The sequence below is a fragment of the Erythrolamprus reginae genome, chromosome 1, assembly GCF_031021105.1.
Source record: "Erythrolamprus reginae isolate rEryReg1 chromosome 1, rEryReg1.hap1, whole genome shotgun sequence".
NCBI classification, from domain to species: Eukaryota; Metazoa; Chordata; class Lepidosauria; order Squamata; family Dipsadidae; genus Erythrolamprus; species Erythrolamprus reginae.
This window is the reverse complement of record NC_091950.1, coordinates 131,043,361-131,065,475: the sequence shown is the minus strand read 5'-3', so window position 1 is coordinate 131,065,475 and position 22,115 is coordinate 131,043,361. Positions and strand designations below refer to the sequence as shown.

The 22,115-nt window shown below is 38.7% G+C and overlaps 1 protein-coding gene across 7 annotated transcripts in view; it reads left to right on the top strand.

Moving 5' to 3' along the window:
• BRSK2 (BR serine/threonine kinase 2) overlaps positions 1-22,115 on the top strand; it is a 585,161-nt gene that overhangs the window by 368,288 nt on the left and 194,758 nt on the right. For all 7 annotated transcript variants that reach the window (XM_070765086.1, XM_070765110.1, XM_070765119.1 and 4 more), the window contains exon 3: positions 16,631-16,716. In XM_070765086.1, the coding sequence (XP_070621187.1) occupies positions 16,631-16,716 (86 nt within the window). The remainder of the gene's footprint in view (positions 1-16,630; positions 16,717-22,115) is intronic.

Here is a 22,115-nt window from a genome sequence, read left to right as displayed (position 1 = left end):
TGACTGGAAATAACCATGAAATCACATTCTTAAAACTTTGCCTTCTCTAAATCTTATTACTCAGAATTGGGGGGGGGGGGTAAATTTCAAATTCCAGATAAACTCATTTCCCTCCACATATTGTGTATCCTTTTTATTTTTGTACTGTATCTAACAATTTAACCTGTATAAGTTGTATCATAAGGATAGAGGACACGCGTTCACATTTTCAAAGAAGAAACTTTCTAAATTGCTTTCATAAAACCATTGCCAGCTGACTGACTGAAAAGGGTCTGTTCTGAAATCCAAGCTTGAATTTCTGCTTGGATTTTGGGATGAACCTTTTCCAGTCAGTATCTTTGATGGTGAAAAGGCTGCTTGCCAGAGGGATTCCTCCCTACTTGGGGTGGAGTTTCTCTGGCAGGCATGATGGAAACTGCATTACTGGGCTGGAGGAAACAACAAAAACAACAAAGATTGAAGCTTTGTTTTCCTGTAGTCCACTATTGCCATTTCCTTCTGCACAGAGGGGAGCTACCTGCCCTCCCCAGGGGTGAAATCCAGCAGATTTTGATAGGTTCTGGAGAACCAGTAGCAGAAAGTTTGAGTAGTTCAGAGAACCAGTAGTGGAAAGTTTGAGTAGTGCAGAGAACCAGTAGCGGAAAGTTTGGGTAGTTCAGAGAACCAGTAGTGGAAAGTTTGGGTAGTTCAGAGAACCAGTAGCGGAAAGTTTGGGTAGTTCAGAGAATCAGTAGTGGAAAGTTTGAGTAGTTCAGAGAACCAGTAGCGGAAAGTTTGTGTAGTTCAGAGAACCAATAGTGGAAAGTTTGAGTAGTTCAGAGAACCAATAGTGGAAAGTTTGAGTAGTTCAGAGAACCAGTAGTGGAAAGTTTGAGTAGTTCAAAGAACCAGTAGTGGAAAGTTTGAGTAGTTCAGAGAACCAATAGTGGAAAGTTTGAGTAGTTCGGAGAACCAATAGTGGAAAGTTTAAGTAGTTCAGAGAACCAGTAGTGGAAAGTTTGAGTAGTTCAAAGAACCGGCAAACATCTCCTCTGGCTGGCCCCAGAGTGGGGTGGGAATGGGGATTTTGCAATATCCTTTCCCTGCCACACCCACCATGCCACACCACACTCACCAAGTCACGCCCACAGAACCGGTAGTAAAAAAAATGGATTTCACCACTGTTCCCACTCCCGTTCAACAAGCAGATGTCTCCCTCTCTGTGCCTACTTCATAACAGCATAACAGATGGTGGTCCTAAAATCAAGCCAGCTCATATGGCAAGTCACTTTTTGACCATCACAACTTACAACCATCATTCTGGGCTCAATTACAGCTATAAGTTGTGAACTACCTGCAAGTCAATTATTATAAGCGGTTAAAGGTATGATGAAATATAAGTTTACTGTACCTTTTCTTTCAGTAATTCCATGCATAGGTTAGATGAAATAGCTAGTTCCAGCTCTATTTTAAAAAATCTGGTTAAAATAAGTGGGTAAAAACTAACTAAATAAATCAATATAGAGCATCAATACCTTTTGCAACACCACAGATGCTGAAGGCATTTTATTGGAAACAGAAGCTATTCCCCACTCCAGAGAACCCAATTCGCCTAAATATAGTCAGGGAACTATATATCAGGTGTTTAATTTGCTATGTACCATTGGGTAGCAGATTATTCTGCATGCCAAATGAAAAATCCCATTTGTTGTCAGTTTTTATCAGTGCTTCCTGCTTGCAATTTAAAGAGACATGCACTACAGGTGACTGCTCTATAGAGGCATACTGTTTCTATGATTGTAATGTAAACTGTCAAATGTAATTTTGTATCATGCAGCAGTCATAACAACCACATAAGGTGGAGTTTGAAATGCAAAACCGTTTTTCTTAAATCATTTGTTGCGATAACATTACATCCTTTATTAGCACTGAAACTTGATTAAGTTGCTTGATTTTATTTATTCCAAGACATCACATCTCTTAATTTCATAGTGTTCTTTTTCCAATGGGAAAAAGATGGGATGGACCATTGAATCAGTCCAAACATCAATTTATCTTTCTTAAATTCCCGTTGTAAGCTGTTTTTCAGTACTTTTTGTGTCTAGGAACAGAAAAGTTTTGCAAATCCACTACAAGTACAGCATAAGGCAAAAGGTTAACAGATACTTTGAAGAGTCTTGCAGCACTCTGTAGTTTTTCCTATAGCAGCTTTGAGATTTTGAAATACTGTATAACAATTACTTTGCAATTTAGGCAGGAACTTGAAAAGGAAATAACTTCTGCTGGGTGGACTGAGAATACATGATTAAACACCATAAAATGCACAGATTGTTCTTGAAGTAGAGTGAGTGGAAATGGATCACCTTATGACCGCATCTATCTCTTTGGACAAAAAATTCCTAATTTTAAATTAATTAACAATTTCTATGAATTGGAAGAGGATCCCCCCCCCTATCTTTTTCCTGAATCGTAAGAATAGCATTTCAGTTGAATGTCATTCAGAGAAGAGGAAGTGGCAGAGGCAGGCTTGATATTCCTGGAGGCAGCTGTAATATGGCAAATGATTTAGTTTTACTAGATAAGTGGTCAAAGCAATAGAAACTGCAGTTTAATGTTTCCAAATGTAAAATAATGCACTTGGGGAAAAGGAATCCTCAATCTGAGTATTGTATTGGCAGTTCTGTGTTAGCAAAAACTTCAGAAGAGAAGGATTTAGGGATAGTGATTTCAAAATGGGTGAACAGTGCAGTCAGGTGGTAGGGAAAGTGAGTAGAATGCTTAGCTGCATAGCTAGAGGTATAACAAGCAGGAAGAGGAAGATTGTGATCCCGCTGTATAGAGCACTGGCGGGACCACATTTGGAATACTGTGTTCAGTTCTGGAGACCTCACCTACAAAAAGATATTGATATGGGTCCAAAGACGGGCTACAAAAATGGTGGAAGGTTTTAAGCATAAAACTTATCAGGAAAGACTTAATGAACTCAATCTGTATAGTCTGGAGGACAGAAGGGAAGGGGAGGACATGATCAAAACATTTAAATAAGTTAAAGGGTTAAATAAGGTTCAGGAGGAAAGTGTTTTTAATAGGAACGTGAACACAATAACAAGGGGGCACAATCTGAGGTTAGTTGGGGCAAAGATCAGAAGCAACATGAGAAAATATTATTTTACTGAAAGAGTAGTAGATGCTTGGAACAAACTTCCAGCAGATGTGGTTGGTAAATCCACAGTAACTGAATTTAAACATGCCTGGGATAAACATATATCCATCCTAAGATAAAATACAGGAAATAGTATAAGGGCAGACTAGATGGACCATGAGGTCTTTTTCTGCTGTCAGTCTTCTATGTTTCTAAGTTGCAAATGTGCAAAGGGTGCAATAAAGTAATGGTAGGTTCCATTTTCATTACATAGCAGTGTAGTAATTCCATCTTTGTTATGCTAAGACAGTCACAAATTGCAAAGAAAGTTAAGATAAAAATTGCCAGTAATAAAAGAGAGACCCATCAAAGCATTAGGCCTTTGCAGTCATTCAAAGGGGTCACAAGATTGAATGGAGAAATGGTTAATTACCATCCTTCCCATTGAGGTGTGTCTGTGGAAATGAGTTTATAGTAATAGGAGGCCAACATTAGCAAGGAAAAGGTCTGGGAAGGGAGACAGAAGTGAGGATCTTGCACTTCTCTTGCTAAAGGCAGAGTTGCCCTTGGGTTAGTACTCTGTCATTAGCAGAGCTAGTGAAGCATCTTATTTAACTAATCAGCTCCCTGCTTAGATCTTAAAAACATTTAATTGTTACCTGCAAGGTCACAAACCGAGCAGTACCCTTTCTGTCTCCTTTAAATCCATTTTAATTCAACTTGTATCCTGTATAAAGGGGGGGGGGTTCTGAACTTGAGAGCATTCTTAGAGTTTAAGACTTAAGTACAGTTGCAGATACATTAGTCTTTTTAAGACTAATTACGCAGCTTTGGCTTCATGATTTCTCTTAACTGCAGGCTTCCAGAACTTCTCTTTGGCTCAACTGTTTGAGATTCAGTTTATTCTGTTGTAATTTTATCTGGATGAAAGCAATCAGTTCTGCTTCCTTTTGCCCTTCACAGTTTGGAACAAACAGCAGTATCTAAGTTTCTCACTGCTGTTGTGATTCAGCCTGAGGCTCCTCAGGGACCGGCTGGATCTCTGCCGGATCCATGCCCAGAGGAGGAGGACAGTGAACAGGAGGGGGAGGACCAGGCAGATGGGGGAGAGGAACGTCAGGAAGAGGAGGAGGGAGAGCAGCCTGAGACCCCCCGGGGGGGGGCTCTCCCCAGCTAGTAGCCTGGATTCATTGGATGAAGACGCACAGGCTATAATAGACATGAGGCAGCGATGAGCAGCTCAAAGACGGGGCCAATTAGAAAGGTATTTCCATCCCTGAATTGGCAACAGCTGGGTTTGGGTGTGGTTCTCCTCAGCAGGGTTGAAAAGGCAGGCCCACCCTTACAGTCTTGTGGAGAGTTATCAATTGGGAGTCCTGTGACCTTGCTTTGATCCTCGGCGTCTCTGATCTTGGCTTGTGGCCTAGAAGTCTGGAAGACTTAGGGGAGGCGTGGGTTTTCTTATCTCCAGCGTTGTTTTTGCCAGCAAGAATCCTGTTTTATTGCCTGGCCTTTGTGAAACCTCGGTGAAGCTTCATAGTGTTCCTGTCTGTAAGAACAGTTTTTGTTACCTGTGTTTGCTTTTCAGTATATAAACTGCCTTTGCTTTTTACCAGTGTGTCTGGATACTCTTTTTGGTTGGTGTTGGCATCTGGGGGGACCCAGACAGAACAACTGCAAGAAAACATAAAAGTGATTCAAAATGCCATCAAAGGACAGGAAGGATTCACTGTGGTAATCCATATTTTAAAAGTTAAGTTATTTAGCTTTATTTAGAGGTGCAGCAGTCCTGGTTTGCTGATGATATGCATTGCCATTCTGTTCTCCTAGGCAAGTCATTGGTGGTTTACTACGGCCTGAATTACCAGCCACTTGTGTTTCCTTGGAAATGTGAAATGGTGTTCTTAAGCAAACATTTGCCGCAATAAAAATAATTGAGGAATCACAGCTGTTCTTTAAGGGTTTGAGTAGAACTACTCAATTACATGAATTCTCTGCAAAATTTCCACAGAATAGGAGAAGAGTTGCAACAACTTTATATCAATTTTCACAGCAATCTGGATAGGTATCTTGTCATTATTCTTGGCTTTCTGTATTAAATTCACTTAACTGCAATCCAGGTAGGCATTACATTTGAAAGAAGCAAAGACAAAAGACTCTTTAAATTTATTATACTCATGTTGCTTTTGCAATTTGAGCTGAGTCCCCAGGTAATAGAATCCAGTGGGATAACTATTATAATTTTTTCAACTATTTTATCACACACAGATATGAAATGTAATTCAGAGAGAAAACATTCACTAATCAAAAGTCACCAGGAAAGCATGGGCCAATTCTGCAATAGAAACATTGGTGCTGAGAGTCCTCTTCTTGACTGCTGGACATGCTTAGAAATTGATTTTTAAGATCTGTATTATGCTAGATGAAAGTTATGTATTCACTTGAAATTGAAATGCTATTTTGTTTAATCCAATATAATTATAATGATTGAATCTGACCATAGAGAGTACAGTGGTACCTCTACCTAAGAACGCTTCTACTTACGAAATTTTCTAGATAAGAACTGGGTGTCCAAGGTTTTTTTACCTCTTCTCAAGAACCATTTTTCACTTACAAACCCGAGCCTCCGAAACTGTAACAGGAAAAGGCAGGGAGAAGCCTCCGTGGGGCCTCTCTAGGAATCTCCTGGGAGGAAACAGGGATGGAAAAGGCGGGGAGAAGCCTCGTGGGGCCTCTCTAGGAATCTCCTGGGAGGAAATAGGGCCAGAAAAGGTTAATAATATTATTATTCTTTGTTGGATTTTTATGTCGCCCCTCTCCGTAGACTCGGGGCGGCTAACAATGATAAAAACAGCATGTAACAATCCAATACTAAAACAACTAAAAACCCTTATTATAAAACCAAACATATACACAAACATACCATGCATAAATTGTAAAGGCCTAGGGGGAAGGAATATCTCAGTTCCCTCATGCCTGAAGGCAGAGGTGGGTTTTAAGGAGGTTAGGAAAGGCGAGGAGGGTGGGGGCAATTCTAATCTCCAGGGGGAGTTGGTTCCAGAGGGCTGGGGCCGCCACAGAGAAGGCTCTTCCCCTGGGTCCCGCCAAACAACATTGGCCGACTCTGTGGGACCTAACTGGTCGTGGGATTCATGCGGCAGATGGCGGTCCCGGAGATAATAATTGATTCCTATGGGAAAAATTTCTTCTTCATACAAACCTTTCTACTTGTGAACCTGGTCATGGAGCGAATTAAATTTGTAAGCAGAGGTACCACTGTATTTGGAAACTACTAGTAATAGAAAATACTGCAAGCCAGTTTGATCTAGAGGTTAATGTGCCGCGCTAGAAACCAGGAGACTGTGGTTTCTAGTTCCACCTTACCATAAAAGCAAGCTGGGTAACTTTGAGCCAGGCATTCTCTCTCAGCCCATTTTACCTTACAAGGTTGTTGTGAGAAAAACAGGAAGAGGAAAGAGTATTAGGATATGTTCAACACCTTGAATTATTTATAAAAATAAAGACAAGATAAAATGCAAACAAAATTGCTTTGTGTCTTGAAGTAACCTTCCAGCTATTAATAGCTTTTAAACATCTCTTTTATTCTAGTCGGTATTGAATATTCCATTCAGTTATGCATGATGAAGAATTATATTTTCTGGCTTTTTACAATACTTGCATTTTAAGGTACAAAATATCCTGGCAACATCTATTACCATGTCCCCAAGATATGTTCTTCCTGTTGACTCACCCTGTGACTGTACTGTTGTTTAATTGTTAATTATTGGTGGTGGTGTTTTTCCTTATGCAAAAATAGCAATAGCACTTAGACCAGTGGTTCTCAACCTTTCTAATGCCGCGACCCCTTAATAGAGTTCCTCATGTTGTGGTGACCCCCAACCATAAGTCTAGCACCAATTCTCCCAACAGAGCTTTAAGCTGATTGGCAGAAAGGTCAGAGGGACATCCCTATTGTAAATGCCTGATTGGTCAGATTGTAAAAATATGTTCCAAGGCGCCGGAATAGAAGCTTTAGTTCCTAACACTGTGGGAAATTTGTCTTTTCCCACGGCCTTAGGCAACCCCTGTGAAATGGTCATTCACCCCCCAAAGGGGTCCCGACCCCCAGGTTGAGAACCATTGACTTAGACCTATATACTGCTTAACAGTGCTTTAAAGCCCCTCTCTAAGCGGTTTACTGAAGTGGTGAGTTGTAAATAATTTTGCTACCAGTTTGCACATGTGAAGCTTTTGCCTCCCGCCGCCAGTGCTACCAATTGTAAGAACCGGTCCGGAAACAACCCACCGCTGCTTTACAGAGTCAGCATAATGCCCCTAAAAATCTGGGTCCTCATTTTATCGACCTTGGAAGGATGGAAATCTGAGTCAAGCAGCTGGCACTCAGCAGAAATATCCTGCAGTACTGCATTTTAACCACTGGGCCACAGCAGCTCAAATGCCTAAGGTGTAGGGGTGTCAAACTCAGGGCTGTGGGCTGGATGCATCATGCACTGGCCATGCCCACCCCTGGTTTAATGAAGGGGAGAATCGCGATATGTCACATGATGACAATGCAATGATCCATGTCTGACACCCCTGGCCTAAGGACGGCCTCACAGTATTTGGCAATGCTTGCTACCTGTTCAATATGGGTGGTATTGGGGAGGTGGGGGTGGTTGGTGATTGGACTTCTTTACCTTTTAATTTGTAACCTCCATTTAATTCTGTTTTTTAATAGTTTAATTCTATTTCTATACATCACTGTATGCTTTTTACTATAACACCGGGCAATTTAGAAATGTGCTAAATGAAATATTAATTGAAAATATGCTTTTCAAACCTTTCTTTTCTTTTTTTTAAAATATGGCTGGAGTGGAATTTGGGAAAATAAACACATCCCTCCTAACTTGGACCTCTGGTTTTTAAAGACAGCAATAAAACTGTATTTAATAAAGCTACAGTAAAGCTACAATGAAAGTTATATGGGACAACAGCAAATGTTATACTGATATTGTTCACTGCAGTTCAAAGATAGCTGGACAGAACTCCCCAACCTTGCAATACAGAAAGACCCTAGGATTAATCTGATTCTTAAAAGCTCTAGACATTGTGAGTTGTAGCTGAAACAACTGAAAATATTTCACATTTCAGACACTTAAGTTGCCTGGGGTTTGTTAAACACCCAGGTGGTGTTTGATTTATTTTATTCCATTAAGTAAATGACTGCACTAATTGAAAAACTCACCACTGACAGCCACAGTTTAACAGCATACCAATGATTCTGCATCCCTTCCTGAAGGCAACTTGGGGATTATTGCTGTCTTTAAAAACCAGACGTCCAAGTTAAGAAGGATGTGTTTATTTTCTCAAATTCCACTCCAGCCATAGTTTGGAGATTGTGAAAAAAAGGAAATATTTTCAATTAATATTGTATTTACCACATTTATAAATTGCCCATTGTACTTAAGTGACTCTGGGCAATTAGTAAAAAACATACAGCGGTGAAAAAATAGAATTAAACTGTTAAAAAGAGAATTAAATGGAGGTTAAAAGAAGTGGAGGGATCTCCCTCAAACTACCAACTACTCCCAGGATTGCATATTTGGCCCAAAAGGATCTCTCAGGGAATTCCAAACAGGCAGTCTCCTTTGGAGTTTCCCTTTCAATAATAACTTCATCAGTAACTTGCCACAAGGGCAGCTTTCTTTTCAGGCCATGAGAAAATGATCTCGTCTCTGCCAGAAACATACAATCCCAATCTTATCCCATTGAGAAGGTGTTTGCCAGAACTAGCAAGCAGACAAGCATCAACCAGATAATCGCTCCACTTTCCTTTCATCCCTCTCTCTCTCTTTCCCATATTCAGTTTCTTTTTCTCCAAGCATAGGAATTTTCAGTTCCTTCCCAGTTTGTAAAAAAGAAAACATTAGATATTAACAGTTCAAAGCTCTTTATTGTGATCTCTGGAGACCCCAAAGATTATGCCAATGGAAATTGGTTGCAAAGCATCAGAAAGTGATGTGGTTTTCAGCAGGGTCTGGGTGAGAAATACAAAAGAGAAGGTATCTTATAAATAAATTAATCTACTGATAGGCATAACATATCCAGCCAATTTCCACCGTGGAAAAATATAAACATTTCAGCCTGGTTTTGTCTGATGATATCAGCATTACATTGTCCTTTCCCCTGTGGCCCTCAGTTGATAAAGAAAAATGTGGCTTTCAAATTTGTGCTGTCTGATTGTACATTAGATGTACAGACATGTTGTAAGACACCCCAAGTCCTCGTAGACCCCACAGAGGCTTCTCCCCACCTTTTCCAACCCTGTTTCCTCCCAGGAGATTCCTAGAGAGGTCCCACGGAGGCTTCTCCCTGCCTTTTCTGGTTACAGTTTTGGAGGTTCGGGTTTGTAAGTGGGAAATGGTTCTTGAGAAGAGGCAAAAAAATCTTGAACACCCGGTTCTTATCTGGAAAAGTTTGTAAGTAGGGGCGTTCTTAGGTAGAGGTACCACTGTACATAGATTCACTTACTTAGTAATTTGCAAAACCAATATGAAATTTCTTCATTCAGAGGCTTTGCTTGGGTACAGTATTTCATTTTTTTAAATTTTGTACTCAATTATCAGATTAAAGTTCAAATTAAAGATCAAGACTTGTTACTTTATTAGTCCAGAGACACTTCGTTTTTAATATGTGTATTTGTAGTATACTGGTGAACTGAAAATTTCGGAGAAACAGGCTATTTCAAGTTGCATCTCTGCAGCGAAATACAAGTTATTTTTTTTAATGAAGCACTTTACAGTTTAGGCAATAAAATGTTTAGATTAGGGGAAAATTAAACTAGAAGTAAAAGAAGTAATCTTGGTATTGATTTGTAAATACTCAAAGCTATAATGAAAAAAGTGGAATATTTTAATTAAAAACATGAAATGGTATGTTTGATTACTTTATCTTCTCTTTTTCTTTTTTCTCGTGCAAATAAATTTTAAAATGTTATAACTGGGGCTTAAATGACTGAAGCCATAAATCTTGCTTTTGCGTGCCTATTCATCTCAGGCTTTTAGACAGTAACTCAGAAGTACCCTGAAAGAACTATAGCATCACATCACTCATTTAAGGTTGACATGATGCCACAGCCATCAGCAGGAGAGGCTTTTTAAAATTAACGACTCTTCAATATGCTGAGAGGCAAAGATAAAATAAAGTTCCTAATGTTGTTTTGGTCAGATATAATATTAGCCAGATTCCTTTGTCAGTGATTTTCTATGGTTTTTTTTTCTTTTTCAGTATGCACATGAAGAAACCTTCTTCTTGTTCATTTTTATTTTTAAGTACTATATGTTCTGTTGGAGGAAAATACGCTTTGACCCAGGTGATTCGCTTCCAAAATGGGATGCTATAAAATATGCCAGATTGGGTGTATCAAACTCAATTCTATCGAGGCCATATCAGGGTGGTGTTTGACTTGGGGTGTATGTATATGGCTGGGATAAGCATGGCTAGAGTGAGTGTGGCCACTTCAATATCACTCGTGTTGGGGGCACCTGTTGTGGCCAAGTACTAAGGCAAGACTTCCCTCTGGCCCTCCCTCACTCTCACTATAATATCCTTCCTTTCTTCCGTTTCCAGTGTCCAAGGACCAGATCTAAGCACCACATGGGCTGGATCCAGTCTGTGGGCCTTGAATTTGACACCCCTGTGCCAGATGATTGGTGAAGAGTTAGGGAAGCACTTGATTTTGTCTAAGATCAACAAAGAATGTGGACATTTAGGGCCCCTTTGTCATTTTTTAAAACAAATTTCTATTCCATCAAAATTCCTCTTTTAAAATTGCAAATTAAACAAAATATTCTCCCCGCAACCTCATTTTTTTTGTCTCTATGCAGTTCTGAAATCTTTTCAGAGTCCTGGTTCAATAAAATGTTCATTAGCAGTTGCCAGAAATATTAAATAAATAGTTTATTCCTGTTCAAATAATCAAACTTTGCATTTCTTCTTTTTGCTCTTCACAATCTTGATCTTCCAATGGTATTGCAGGATTTGATCTTTCATTAATATTTGGCATTCAAAGGGAGTCTTGAAAGTTTTTGCCAATCTGCTTTTTACATCCCATAAAGAGACATTATTCAGGATTTCCTGTTGCAGCTGTTTCAACTCCAGATCTTTTCCTTAATTTGTCTTTTGTATTTCTATTTTGGTAATTTCAATTTAGTGGACTTCCATTGTTCCATTTCTTTAGGTGTGGTAACAGGTTAGTTTATCTCATTGTGTAATAATTTTCCCATTGAATTCTGTATCTTTTCTGAGATATTCATAACTCAGTCCAGTGTTTTAAAAAGGACAGAAGGAAAAGGGGGGAAACGATCGAAACATTTAAATATGTTAAAGGGTTAAATAAGGTTCAGGAGGGAAGTGTTTTTAATAGGAAAGTGAACACAAGAACAAGGGGACACAATCTGAAGTTAGTTGGGGGAAAGATCAAAAGCAACATGAGAAAATATTATTTTACTGGAAGACTAGTAGATCCTTGGAACAAAGTTCCAGCAGACGTGGTTGGTAAATCCACAGTAACTGAATTTAAACATGCCTGGGATAAACATATATCCATTGTAAGATAAAATACAGGAAATAGTATAAGGGCAGACTAGATGGACCATGAGGTCTTTTTCTGCCATCAGTCTTCTATGTTTCTATGTTTCTTTAAGTAAGAAAAAGTTAAAGCTAGCTTAGCCATTATAACTCTTTTCTGCCTTGTTCTTTAGTTCTGTCTAGGGTCCATTTGCAGCTTTTATCAATCCTCTGCTGTGAATATGCGCTAGGATTCCATTTTTCCAATTAGTATATTATTATATAGTTGTTTTTAAAACCTGATAATAAAAGTAACCGATATTCTAAATATCTCTGGTCTTCCAGTTGGCTGAGCCCAATCTGGCCGTCTGGTGTGAGTCATGGGTGATTACAAGTGAGGAGAAAGTGACTGTTTTGAAAAAGAAGATCAAGGAGTAAACTATTCCTTGAAAGCCCTGTGGAGGAAAAAATAGGAGATCATCCAACAGTGCTCTGAATGGCACCATAAAACAGGTCTCCCATGGGTTTGAATTCCAAGAGCTGATGGAGATTACCTTTTTGTTCTCAGAAGTGGCAGAGCTTCTAATAGGGACTGATGCTCACTTTCTAATTACATTCAATATTGAGTTTAACCACTTTATGAATAATGGAGACTTTCAAAACAGTGGGGTTCATTTGAAGCTTGCTGAGTTTCACTTTCTTCTTTGAATTTAAGATATTTTAAACAGAAAGTTAAGAATTTAAAATCATATACAATATGCAATTGGCAAAAAGCAAAAAAAATATATTTTGATTTAAGATGTGATAAAACCAAATTCAAAGCTTCATAATTATTTTCCGATTTAATCCTCTATACCAGTGAAGGGGTACCAAAACGTTTACCACCACACTGTGGGTGTGGCTTATGCAGGACACCTTGCATTTTCTTTCAACATCTTTCAGTGCAAATTGGGTTCTCTGGGGTGGAGCCCCATTTTTGCTACCCCACTGCATTCCTCCCCCCGCCGGTGTGGGTAGCAGCCCACCCCTGTTCTATACGCTTTTGAGAGAAATCATATCTTATCCTAACTTTATTCCCAGAATTATTGCAGATAAAATAAGCAAATTTTATTGTTGTGAAATTTTTATTAACACAATGCAATGAAATGTGCACTAGGACATGATGGTGAACCTATGGCCCGCATGCCACAGGTGGCACGCAGAGCCATATCTGCCGATACGCAAGCCATTGCTCTAGTCCAGCTCCAGTGTAGATGTGCACGCCAGCCAGCTGATTTTTGGCTTGCACAGAAGCTCTGGAGGGCATTTGTTTTACCTCCGAGGGGCCTCCGGGGGGCAGGAGAGAGTGTTTTCACCCTGCCCAGTCTCTAAGAAAGCCTCTGTAGCTTGGGGTGTGTGTGAAAAATGGGCCTATTGGGCCCACATGAAGCTTGGGAGTGAAGGGATCGTGTGTGCATGCAAAGGGGATGAGGCAGCACAGGGATCACATGCATGTGTGCAGAGGGATAGGTGGGCATTGTATTATGGATGCGGGCACTCATGTGTGCACAATAGCACATTTCAAAGAGAAACCCAAATTAAGAGACTCTGAAGTCCTGTGTTAGATGTAGGAGTGAGGAAGAAGTTCAAAGTTGCCACACCTTAGAATATCTCAAGGTGTATCTGTTAGATTAGAAGGTTATAGCTCCTAAGTTTTTAGAGTTCTACATTGTGATATATTGAAGATTTTTAAAATATTTTCTACATATAATTAAATGAATAAATAGGTTTGTATCACCAGAGTAAATTAATATTTCTATCTCTATCAAGATGTAACAGGCTGTACTTGGCTTTTAATTTTAGAAATACAATGTACAAGAGTTCAACCAGATTCTTCTGTTTGGCTACTGAGACAGAATTCAACTATTTTGTTCAAATGGCATCCAATCTGTTTTGATGTCTCTAATTTCATACAGGTTATTCTGATACAGAAAATTGTATGGGGGAAAAAAGGCAGATTAGCAAGAGTATTAGTTGGATTCAGAGTTCATGGGGTGGTTTTTTTTCTATTTCTATATTAGCTGCTGACTTTAATAGTCTGTTGTTCATTTGTATAGCCTTACTTCTCAGTTCATCAGACTGTGATTAAAGCATTAGTGGTTTATTCTTATATAAGTATACCAACCATCCTCAGTTGCTCCAGTTATGTAACAATGAAAGAGGCAATGCAGAATTAATTTAGAGCACCTTATTCAGCAGAGAAAATTACCAAAGGTATAGTATTATATTACTGGATTTGTTTAGAATTCTGTTATCTATGCCATGGGAGGCTTGCCCTCTGCTGTGGAATTTAAAAAAATATTTTATATACAAATGGAACAAGATCGGCAAACACCATCCAGCAATTCCAGGGGACTATCAATATATTTTAAAAGTTTTATTTTAGCAATGTAAGCATTTCACCATAATTCAGAATGTACATTCCAAACAGTCCTCCTTGTGATTGGCCAAATAACAGAGGAATCTTGGGAAGCAGTTTTTGAGATGAACCTTGGTGGAATGGAAGATGGGGCTTTGAACATCTTCGTCCTCCACTCCAGGTCTCTCTTATTTGCAGTGTTAACCTACCTCATCTTCGTTGATGTAGAGGAGTAAGAAGATTGCCTTGAAGAAAATATATGGCAGCCATTGAGAAAGCATGAGCTTAGCCCAAATAAACATGACGGTGAGACAAAGAAAGTTAAGATTATCTTGTTTTGATTCTTTTTGATATAAGAAGGAGGTGAAGAAAACTCTCTCAGGCTTTCAAGAAACTGTCATTTGTATCAATAAAATTCTAGTTTTATTATACCTTGTACTGTTTGCTACCTGACTGGGTCTCACCCCTAAGGGCTACAATTGATGGTTATTTCAATGCCATAATCATTTATCAAGGTCTGACAGATTTTGGTCCCCTCCATGAATATAGGTATTACAATAATATTACATAAATTTTCTCAAAAATTCCCAATCTCTCTATATCTTTCATTGTAATGTCTTGTTTCCTGAAATAGCCTGGCACATAAATTTCTTTAAAATTAAGGACAACTTATTAACCCTTCATTATTGTTTATTAATTTATTCTGTAATATCTACCATTCATGACTTGACTATAAGATTAAGTACAGTACATTCAATAATGAAGAAAATCATATTTGTTCAAAAAATGAGCACAGAAATAATTCATTCATATAATTACACTTTACTTAACAGGGTATCCTATTTTATGACTAATCCACACCTCATGTAGTGTTTGAGATTTAATACAGTATTCCAGCAACTCGTTTTTATATCATGCATGAAAGAATGTCATTTTTTTTGAGGATTTTTGAGGTATTGAAGTCTTTTTGTTGATTTGAACGATCATAGACATGCATGTGCTTTCCTTGCGTGGGGAAAATACACTATGAAACTTCTAGTTATGATTTATAATTTGCATTTTTAAAATATTCTCTGACAATGAGAAACAAGAGTTAGTGAATTCAGAATTAGTTAAAAATGCAGAAAATCTCAGTTATGGCCTCAGATTATTCTCCAATGGATAGTGCTTTGAATTCTGTTAAGGTATCACAGAATATCCAGGGGAACTGTGAGTTCAGCAGTTCATGAACCATTTATACTTTGGATCATTATGTAAAACAGACTCAATGCTCTAAGTCAGGGGTCCCCAACCACCGGGCCGTGGACCAGTACCGGGCCGCGGGGCATGTTGCACCGGTCCGTGGAGTCAGCAGCTGCCAGTCCTCCTACCGCCGCTCCCTCCCTCCAGTGCTTCATCTCCCACTGGGAAAGAGGCCTCGGGAGGCAGGTTCTGCCGGCCACAGGGCGATGGACGGGACAGAGGGGCGGGAAGGACCAGGAGGCTCAAGCCTCTTTTGGCTTCTGCCGTGGCATGCCTTTGCGTTTTTGGCTGGGGGGGGAGGCAGGAGGGCCGGCCTGACCCCCTCCCTCCAGCGCTTCACCTGCCGCCGGGCAAGAGGGTTTGGGAGGCAGGTTCTGCCGTCCACAGGGCGATGGCGGGAAAGAGGGGCGGGAAGGACCAGCACCCCCATGCTTAATCCCGCCCCCAACCACACCCCTTTCCGCCCCTACCGGGCCATAGAAAAATTGCCTTGCTGAAACTGGTCCCTGGTGGAAAAAACGTTGGGGACCACTGCTCTAAGTCTTTAAATGTATGGAAACATTGTGGTTACTGAAAGAACATTTACCATGGGAATCATAATTATTTCTGTAAATATGATACAATTATTTACCTGTACATTATTGTTGTTGTCTATACTTTATTGCTAATTAATAATACAATTTACAAAATTTACAAAATTTATTTCCTAAAAGGGGTTACCACAAAGAAGAGGGAGTTAGGCGATTCTCCAAACCACCTGAGAGTAGGACAAGAAGCAATGGGTAGAAATTAACCAAGGAGAGAATCAACTTAGAACTAAGGAGAAATTTCCTGATGGTTAGAACAATTAATCAGTGGAACAGCTTGCCTCCAGAAGTTGTGACTGCACCAAGAAAAGTTGGATATCCATCTGTCTGAAGTAGTGTAGGGTTTTCTGCCTAATCAGGGGGTTGGACTAGAAGACCTCCAAGGTCCCTTCCAACTTCTTCTTGTTGTTATTATTATTATTATTATTATTATTATTATTATTATTATTATTACAGCTTATGCTTTAAGACTCTCTTGTTTTTGTTATATGACTAAACCTTATATACATTAGAATGAATATTAGCATAATTTTAATAGAAAATAAGCAAATACCATTAGGGGTTTGGGGGGGGGTTGGTCAGCTGGGCATGTTTCCTGAATATCTATTTTCTACATTGTTTTATTACTGAATTAGTGAAAGATGGTTGACAGAACATTGCCATATAATCTAGGGCATCGATTTTAATATCTTGTATCCTTCTTTTCTCTTCTAGGTGGAACGGGAAATAGCCATCTTGAAGTTGATAGAACATCCCCACGTTTTAAAGCTGCATGACGTTTATGAAAATAAAAAATATTTGTAGGTATTATTCATTGATACTTATTTATTATTAAACAAATTTATATGGCAGAGCAACTTACATACAGTGACTCTGAGTGGCTTATATCATATTAAAGAATAATATAGTACCCTGTCTCCCCTAAAATAAGACATCCCCTAGTAATAAGCCTAATTGGGCTTTTCAGTGCAGGGTAATAAGGCCAAGGGCTTATTTAAGGGTTCAAAAAATATATAAGACAGGGTCTTATTTTGGGGAAAACACTGTACATTGGGAGTGGGAAGCCATTGAACATCTTAATGTGTGGAATAGACCAGTCAAATCAACAAAAACAGATTATTGAATGACTCTTTCAACATCACTCAGTAAAACCATGGATGTATTGACAGTTACTTTGACAAGTCTTGCCAAATGTGTCAACTCCACAATTGATAAATTAATAGAACTCTTATTGTTCCTTACATTTCTATAAAGCAGAATTCCCTAGTTCGGTAGCTTTTAAATGAAAGTTAAAATATATCTACGAGGACATCAAGCTGGGAAGATCTGCTCTTGAATTTGAAAAGGAGTATATTTCTCAAACCTAAAAGAAGTATTATAATCAAATATCATTTAAGATTTAAGAACAAGTTCCTTCCCCACAATATTGATGTTTTGTTTATTTATTTTTACTGATTTTATTTATTTTACTGACTTTGGGAGACTAATGAATATATCCATTGTTAATTTTTAGGGGAATTTGAATTACAGAGTTTTCCCAGGTTTACTAGCAACGAACAAAAGAATTGTAACCATGGGCAGATATATAAAATGTATGAAGATCTTGTATGCTTCATTACCATGTTTTACAATTTATAAAGGCGAAATGGGAAATAAAATTCAAATTTAAAGATAAATAAGGCAGAATTAAAACATTAAATATAAAAACAATTGAACACTAAAAGTCATCTCAGCAGATAAAGTTGCTTGAAGAATAACTTGCATTCCCATCAAAATCTATCTATATATGTGTGGTGTGTGTGTGAAAAACACTCACTCATTAATCAGGAAACTTCCAGAACCGTAAAGCGTACAAACTTGAAACTTGCCACGTATGTTCCTCTTGCCTTCTAGATGATCACTAAGAAAGAATTTTTCAAAATGACCATCGGAGCATGAGTATTTCTTATATAATTATTATTAACAAGCTCTGATACCAAGGAGTTCTACTCCCCCCTTTCCACCCAAAAATAAATCTGATCCAAATGCTAAACACAAGCAGAGGAGTTTTAGTTTCGCTTTTGCTTTCACAGCAGCAAGCAGTTTTACTACAGAACAGTTGAGCTAAGCCATGCAGCCCCTTCCTTTCTCTTTCTTGCTCAAACAGCAAATACTGTTTGAGTTTCCAAACACCCTTCAACTCTCTCACACACTAACAGGACGCTAGCCAGATGAATACCAATGGATGCTGGATTTCCACCCTTATTTTCCTCCTAAGTTCAGATAAATCTGCCCTTTCTACTGTAATACCAGTTAAAAGGAAAAGAGGCAAAAAAAATTGAAAAGATTTACATATGCGACTAGGAAAAGACAAGTAAGGGAAGCTGCCAGTTTCTCCCATGGCCAATTCTATGTGGCATGCTCCAGAGTCATGTCACCTGACAACCTGATCATCCTCCAGCCAGAGAGCAAAACCAGGAATGTTATTTACAGGGAGGCCCTGAACAATTCATCTGAATGAAAAATTTAAAATCTATGCTATGCAAATAATGTCTTCATCTATAACAGAAACTTAACTTACCTTCTCTAACTAAATAATACAGTCCCTTTTAAACTACTCATTAATTTTCAAGCTTTAAGTGTCCATTTATCAAGTCCCATCACATAGTTTCATAGCGAAGCACGGGTATTTAGTGCATACACACAGAGAGAGAGGGAGAGAGAGAGAGAAAGAGAGATACGGTATATACAGTATATCTTGAAGCTCACCAGGCAGAATATCAAAAGCTTCGAAAGAGGAATAACGCTTTTCAAATTGCCTAGGTGCATGACATAGGTTATAATGTCTTACGTCCCCCACCACAGATAATTGGCAGTGGAGTTATTTTAACAAGAGATTTTACATATTCCCTCCAGTCATTCCCAGTCAGTAGTTTAAAAGCAGTATTCTGAACTCATTGAAATTTCTGAATCCTATTCAAAATCAGTGCCTCCCTACAAAGGAGGTCATAGTAATCCAGAGGGATGTAGTTAAGGCAAGGCCACGTTGGAAGTACTGTACAGTGTTATTTCCAGAAAGAAGTATGGTAAGTGCACTGGCTTTAGATGAGAATTGTCCCTACTTCCAAACTAGGAATGGAGTTCAAAATTGACCTTCTTACTGGACTATGATGTCTTAATTGTTGAGGTTTAAAGGTATATTAATATTGCATCAGCTTTATAAGCTTTAGAGAGGTTTTGTTGTGCATTATTATATTTTGTTTTGTTATTACTTATTTATTTAACTGCACAGGCAGGCTTTTTGTTATAAGAAGAATAAAACCTGGAAATAAATATATGTAGGAATGCATCCAAACTATGAATTTAAGTCTTCGGGAGGAATGGGATGTTATCAAAAGCAGTGTTCCCATTCTCATCTGCCTTTCAACATAGGGTGATCACCGATTTCTGTGGCTGGAGCTTTAAGCTAGTTTTCTCTTAGAAATCTCATCACTAGGTATCATCTATTGATTGAAAACATACACAATTTTCTTGTGTGCAAAATCCAAAAAAAAAATGCAAACATTTCCGACATTATGGCAAGCAAAGAAGTGAGCAAGATTCAAATTTGTCTACCTGGACTCTAGGTAGCCTTTTAAAATAACACATCTCCTTGACAATGAGATAGCTAATTCTAGGGAAGAATGTGGAATGGAAGTAATGATCACATATAAACCATACAGCTAGAACAAGAAATTGTTATCAAACAAAATTGATCCAGAAATTCAAAAATTAACTGTAGAAGATGAAGCAGTTCATTATTTGTTTCTCTCTCTGTGTCTCTTTCTCTCTGTGTGTGTGTCTCTCTCCCTCTCCCCTCCCTCTTTCTCTCTCTCAATTTCCCTCTCTTGAAAGTCTTCTCAACAATGAACTCCAATACCAGAAAAAAATGTATTTATTTATTTTTAAAATTTATAGATACCTCCAGGTAACTCCAGAAAAATAACAGGGGGGAAAATTCTCAGCCTTTTTGCTTATATAGACACTAATGACTTATCTCCCTATTCCTGGATCGTTTTTAAGTACAGTACAGTACACAGTACAACAGTTTATAATTATAATACTTTCATATTTGCTGTACTGTAAAAAGTAAAAACATTATATAATCTTGAGATGAGTAACTGAACTCTAGAGAGATGGTATGTAGTCACCCAGTAAAAACATTTTAATGTTAGAATTAAGAACTTAATATGCTGTATATATAGATGTATTCCTTCCTAACCTTATTGAGAAAATTGCAAATAGCAAAGTGTGCTAGTCATAAGGAATAGAAATGTCCTTTTAACATTTGTTTGTGCATTTCCTAATACAGAATACTGCATTAAAGGCACAACATTTGGCATGTCAGTTTAGAATTAGAGTCAGTTTGGTTAAGGCAGCAGGCTCAAAACCAGGAGATAGAGAGTTTCAGTCTTGCCCTAGTTATGAAGCTAGCTGGGTGACTTTAGGCCAGTCATTCTTTCTCAGTCCTAGGAAGGAATCAATGGTAAACCACTTCTGAAACTTTGCTAAGAAGACTATAGGCAGGGGTGGGCTACTGCCCAGACATGGGGGAACGCAGTGGGGTAGCGAAAATGGAGCTCCACCCCAGAGCACCCAATTTGCACTGAAAGATGTTGAAAAAAAATGCAGGGCATCCTGAATAACCCATGCCCACAGTTTGGTAGTAAAAATTTTGGTAGCCCTTCACTGATTATAGGGCTTATTCTAGGCCCGGGGATGTCAAACTCAATTTCATTGAGGGCCGCATCAGAGTTGTGTTTGACCTTGAAGGGCCAGGGGGGCATGGGACATAGCCAGGAGGTAGAAGCCATGGTGGGCGTGGTCAAGGGTGGCCACGGCCATGGTGGACATCACGTAGGACTCGTTGGATGTACCTGTGGTGGCCAAGTGCTAATGCAGGACTTCCCTGAGATCCTCCCTCATTCTCATTATAACCTACCTACCTTCCTTCCTTCCTACCTAAATTCCTTCTTTCCTTCCTTCCCTTTTTCTTCTTTCCCCTTTCTTCTTCCTTCCCCTCTTTCCTTATTTTTCTTTCCTTTGCTCTCTTCCCATTTTTCCTTCTCAGTCTTTACTCTTTCCCTTTACTCTTTCCCTTTCTCCTTTCCTATCCCTTCTTGCATGCTTAAATGCCAAAAGGGAAAATATTTCTCCTTTTGTTTTGTTTTTAGTTTGTTTTCAGAGCTCTCTGCCAGCAAAGACAGACCTAATTTTTGGCCTGAATGGTCTCCTGCCCCCTAAAATGGAGCCAGGGGAGTGGGGGAGCCTGTACTCTACAGGCTTTTCCTTTTTTGTTTCCAGGCCAGCCCTGCAGGCCAGATCTAGGCACCCCACAGATGGTGCCCACAGGCCTTGACTTTGACACCCCTGTCCTAGGTAGTCATCAGGAGCTGAAACTGATTTATAGCTCTCCCACACACGCAAAAGCACTAAAATGTACATTTAATGTTCTGTGTTTGTTACCTTGTGAACTCTAATAAATCTAATAATAATAATAATAACAATAATAATAATAATAATAATAATAACAACAACAACAACAACAACTTGCATGGTCTCCAGGCTCTAACCACTTTCTCATTGAATATTACCAAATATTAGGGGAGGTGGTTTTCTTTTATCTTTATTTCTTAATGGGGTTTTTTTTTAATGGAAAAAAATAAGAGAAGAAACTCTAAAGAAATTTTAAAACGGAAGACAACTTTACCGATTTTGTAAAGTTCTCTGAATAAAGCAAGTTAATTACATCATGAAAGTTGGATCTGGAATCTTATTGTAGTAGAATTGCGCCAAGCACTGGAAAGAGGCCTTTTGTAAGAGAAGGGACCTTTCTTAAAACAAAGTACCGTATCTGTCTCCTATGGAAATTCCCTGCTGCTGCTGCTGCTTTGGAGACGTTCTCTGGCTGTCTGAACAAATAGCATGCAGTTCTATAGCGGTGGTAGCCTGCCAGCAAAACAAAGTAGAGATGTAACCAATTAGAAAGGTTTTGAAGCTTTCTTAAAACCTTCCATTGGTCAAAACTTCTTTACTGCTTTGAGCAGGCCTGCTTCATTCATAACCAATATGCTTTGCAACATGTCTTTTTCAAATGCGTAATAATTAGCCATACAGTCACATTGACCCTATAAAAGCAAATTATGCTGTATCATAGCAACTGAGCACAGATTGGAATCAA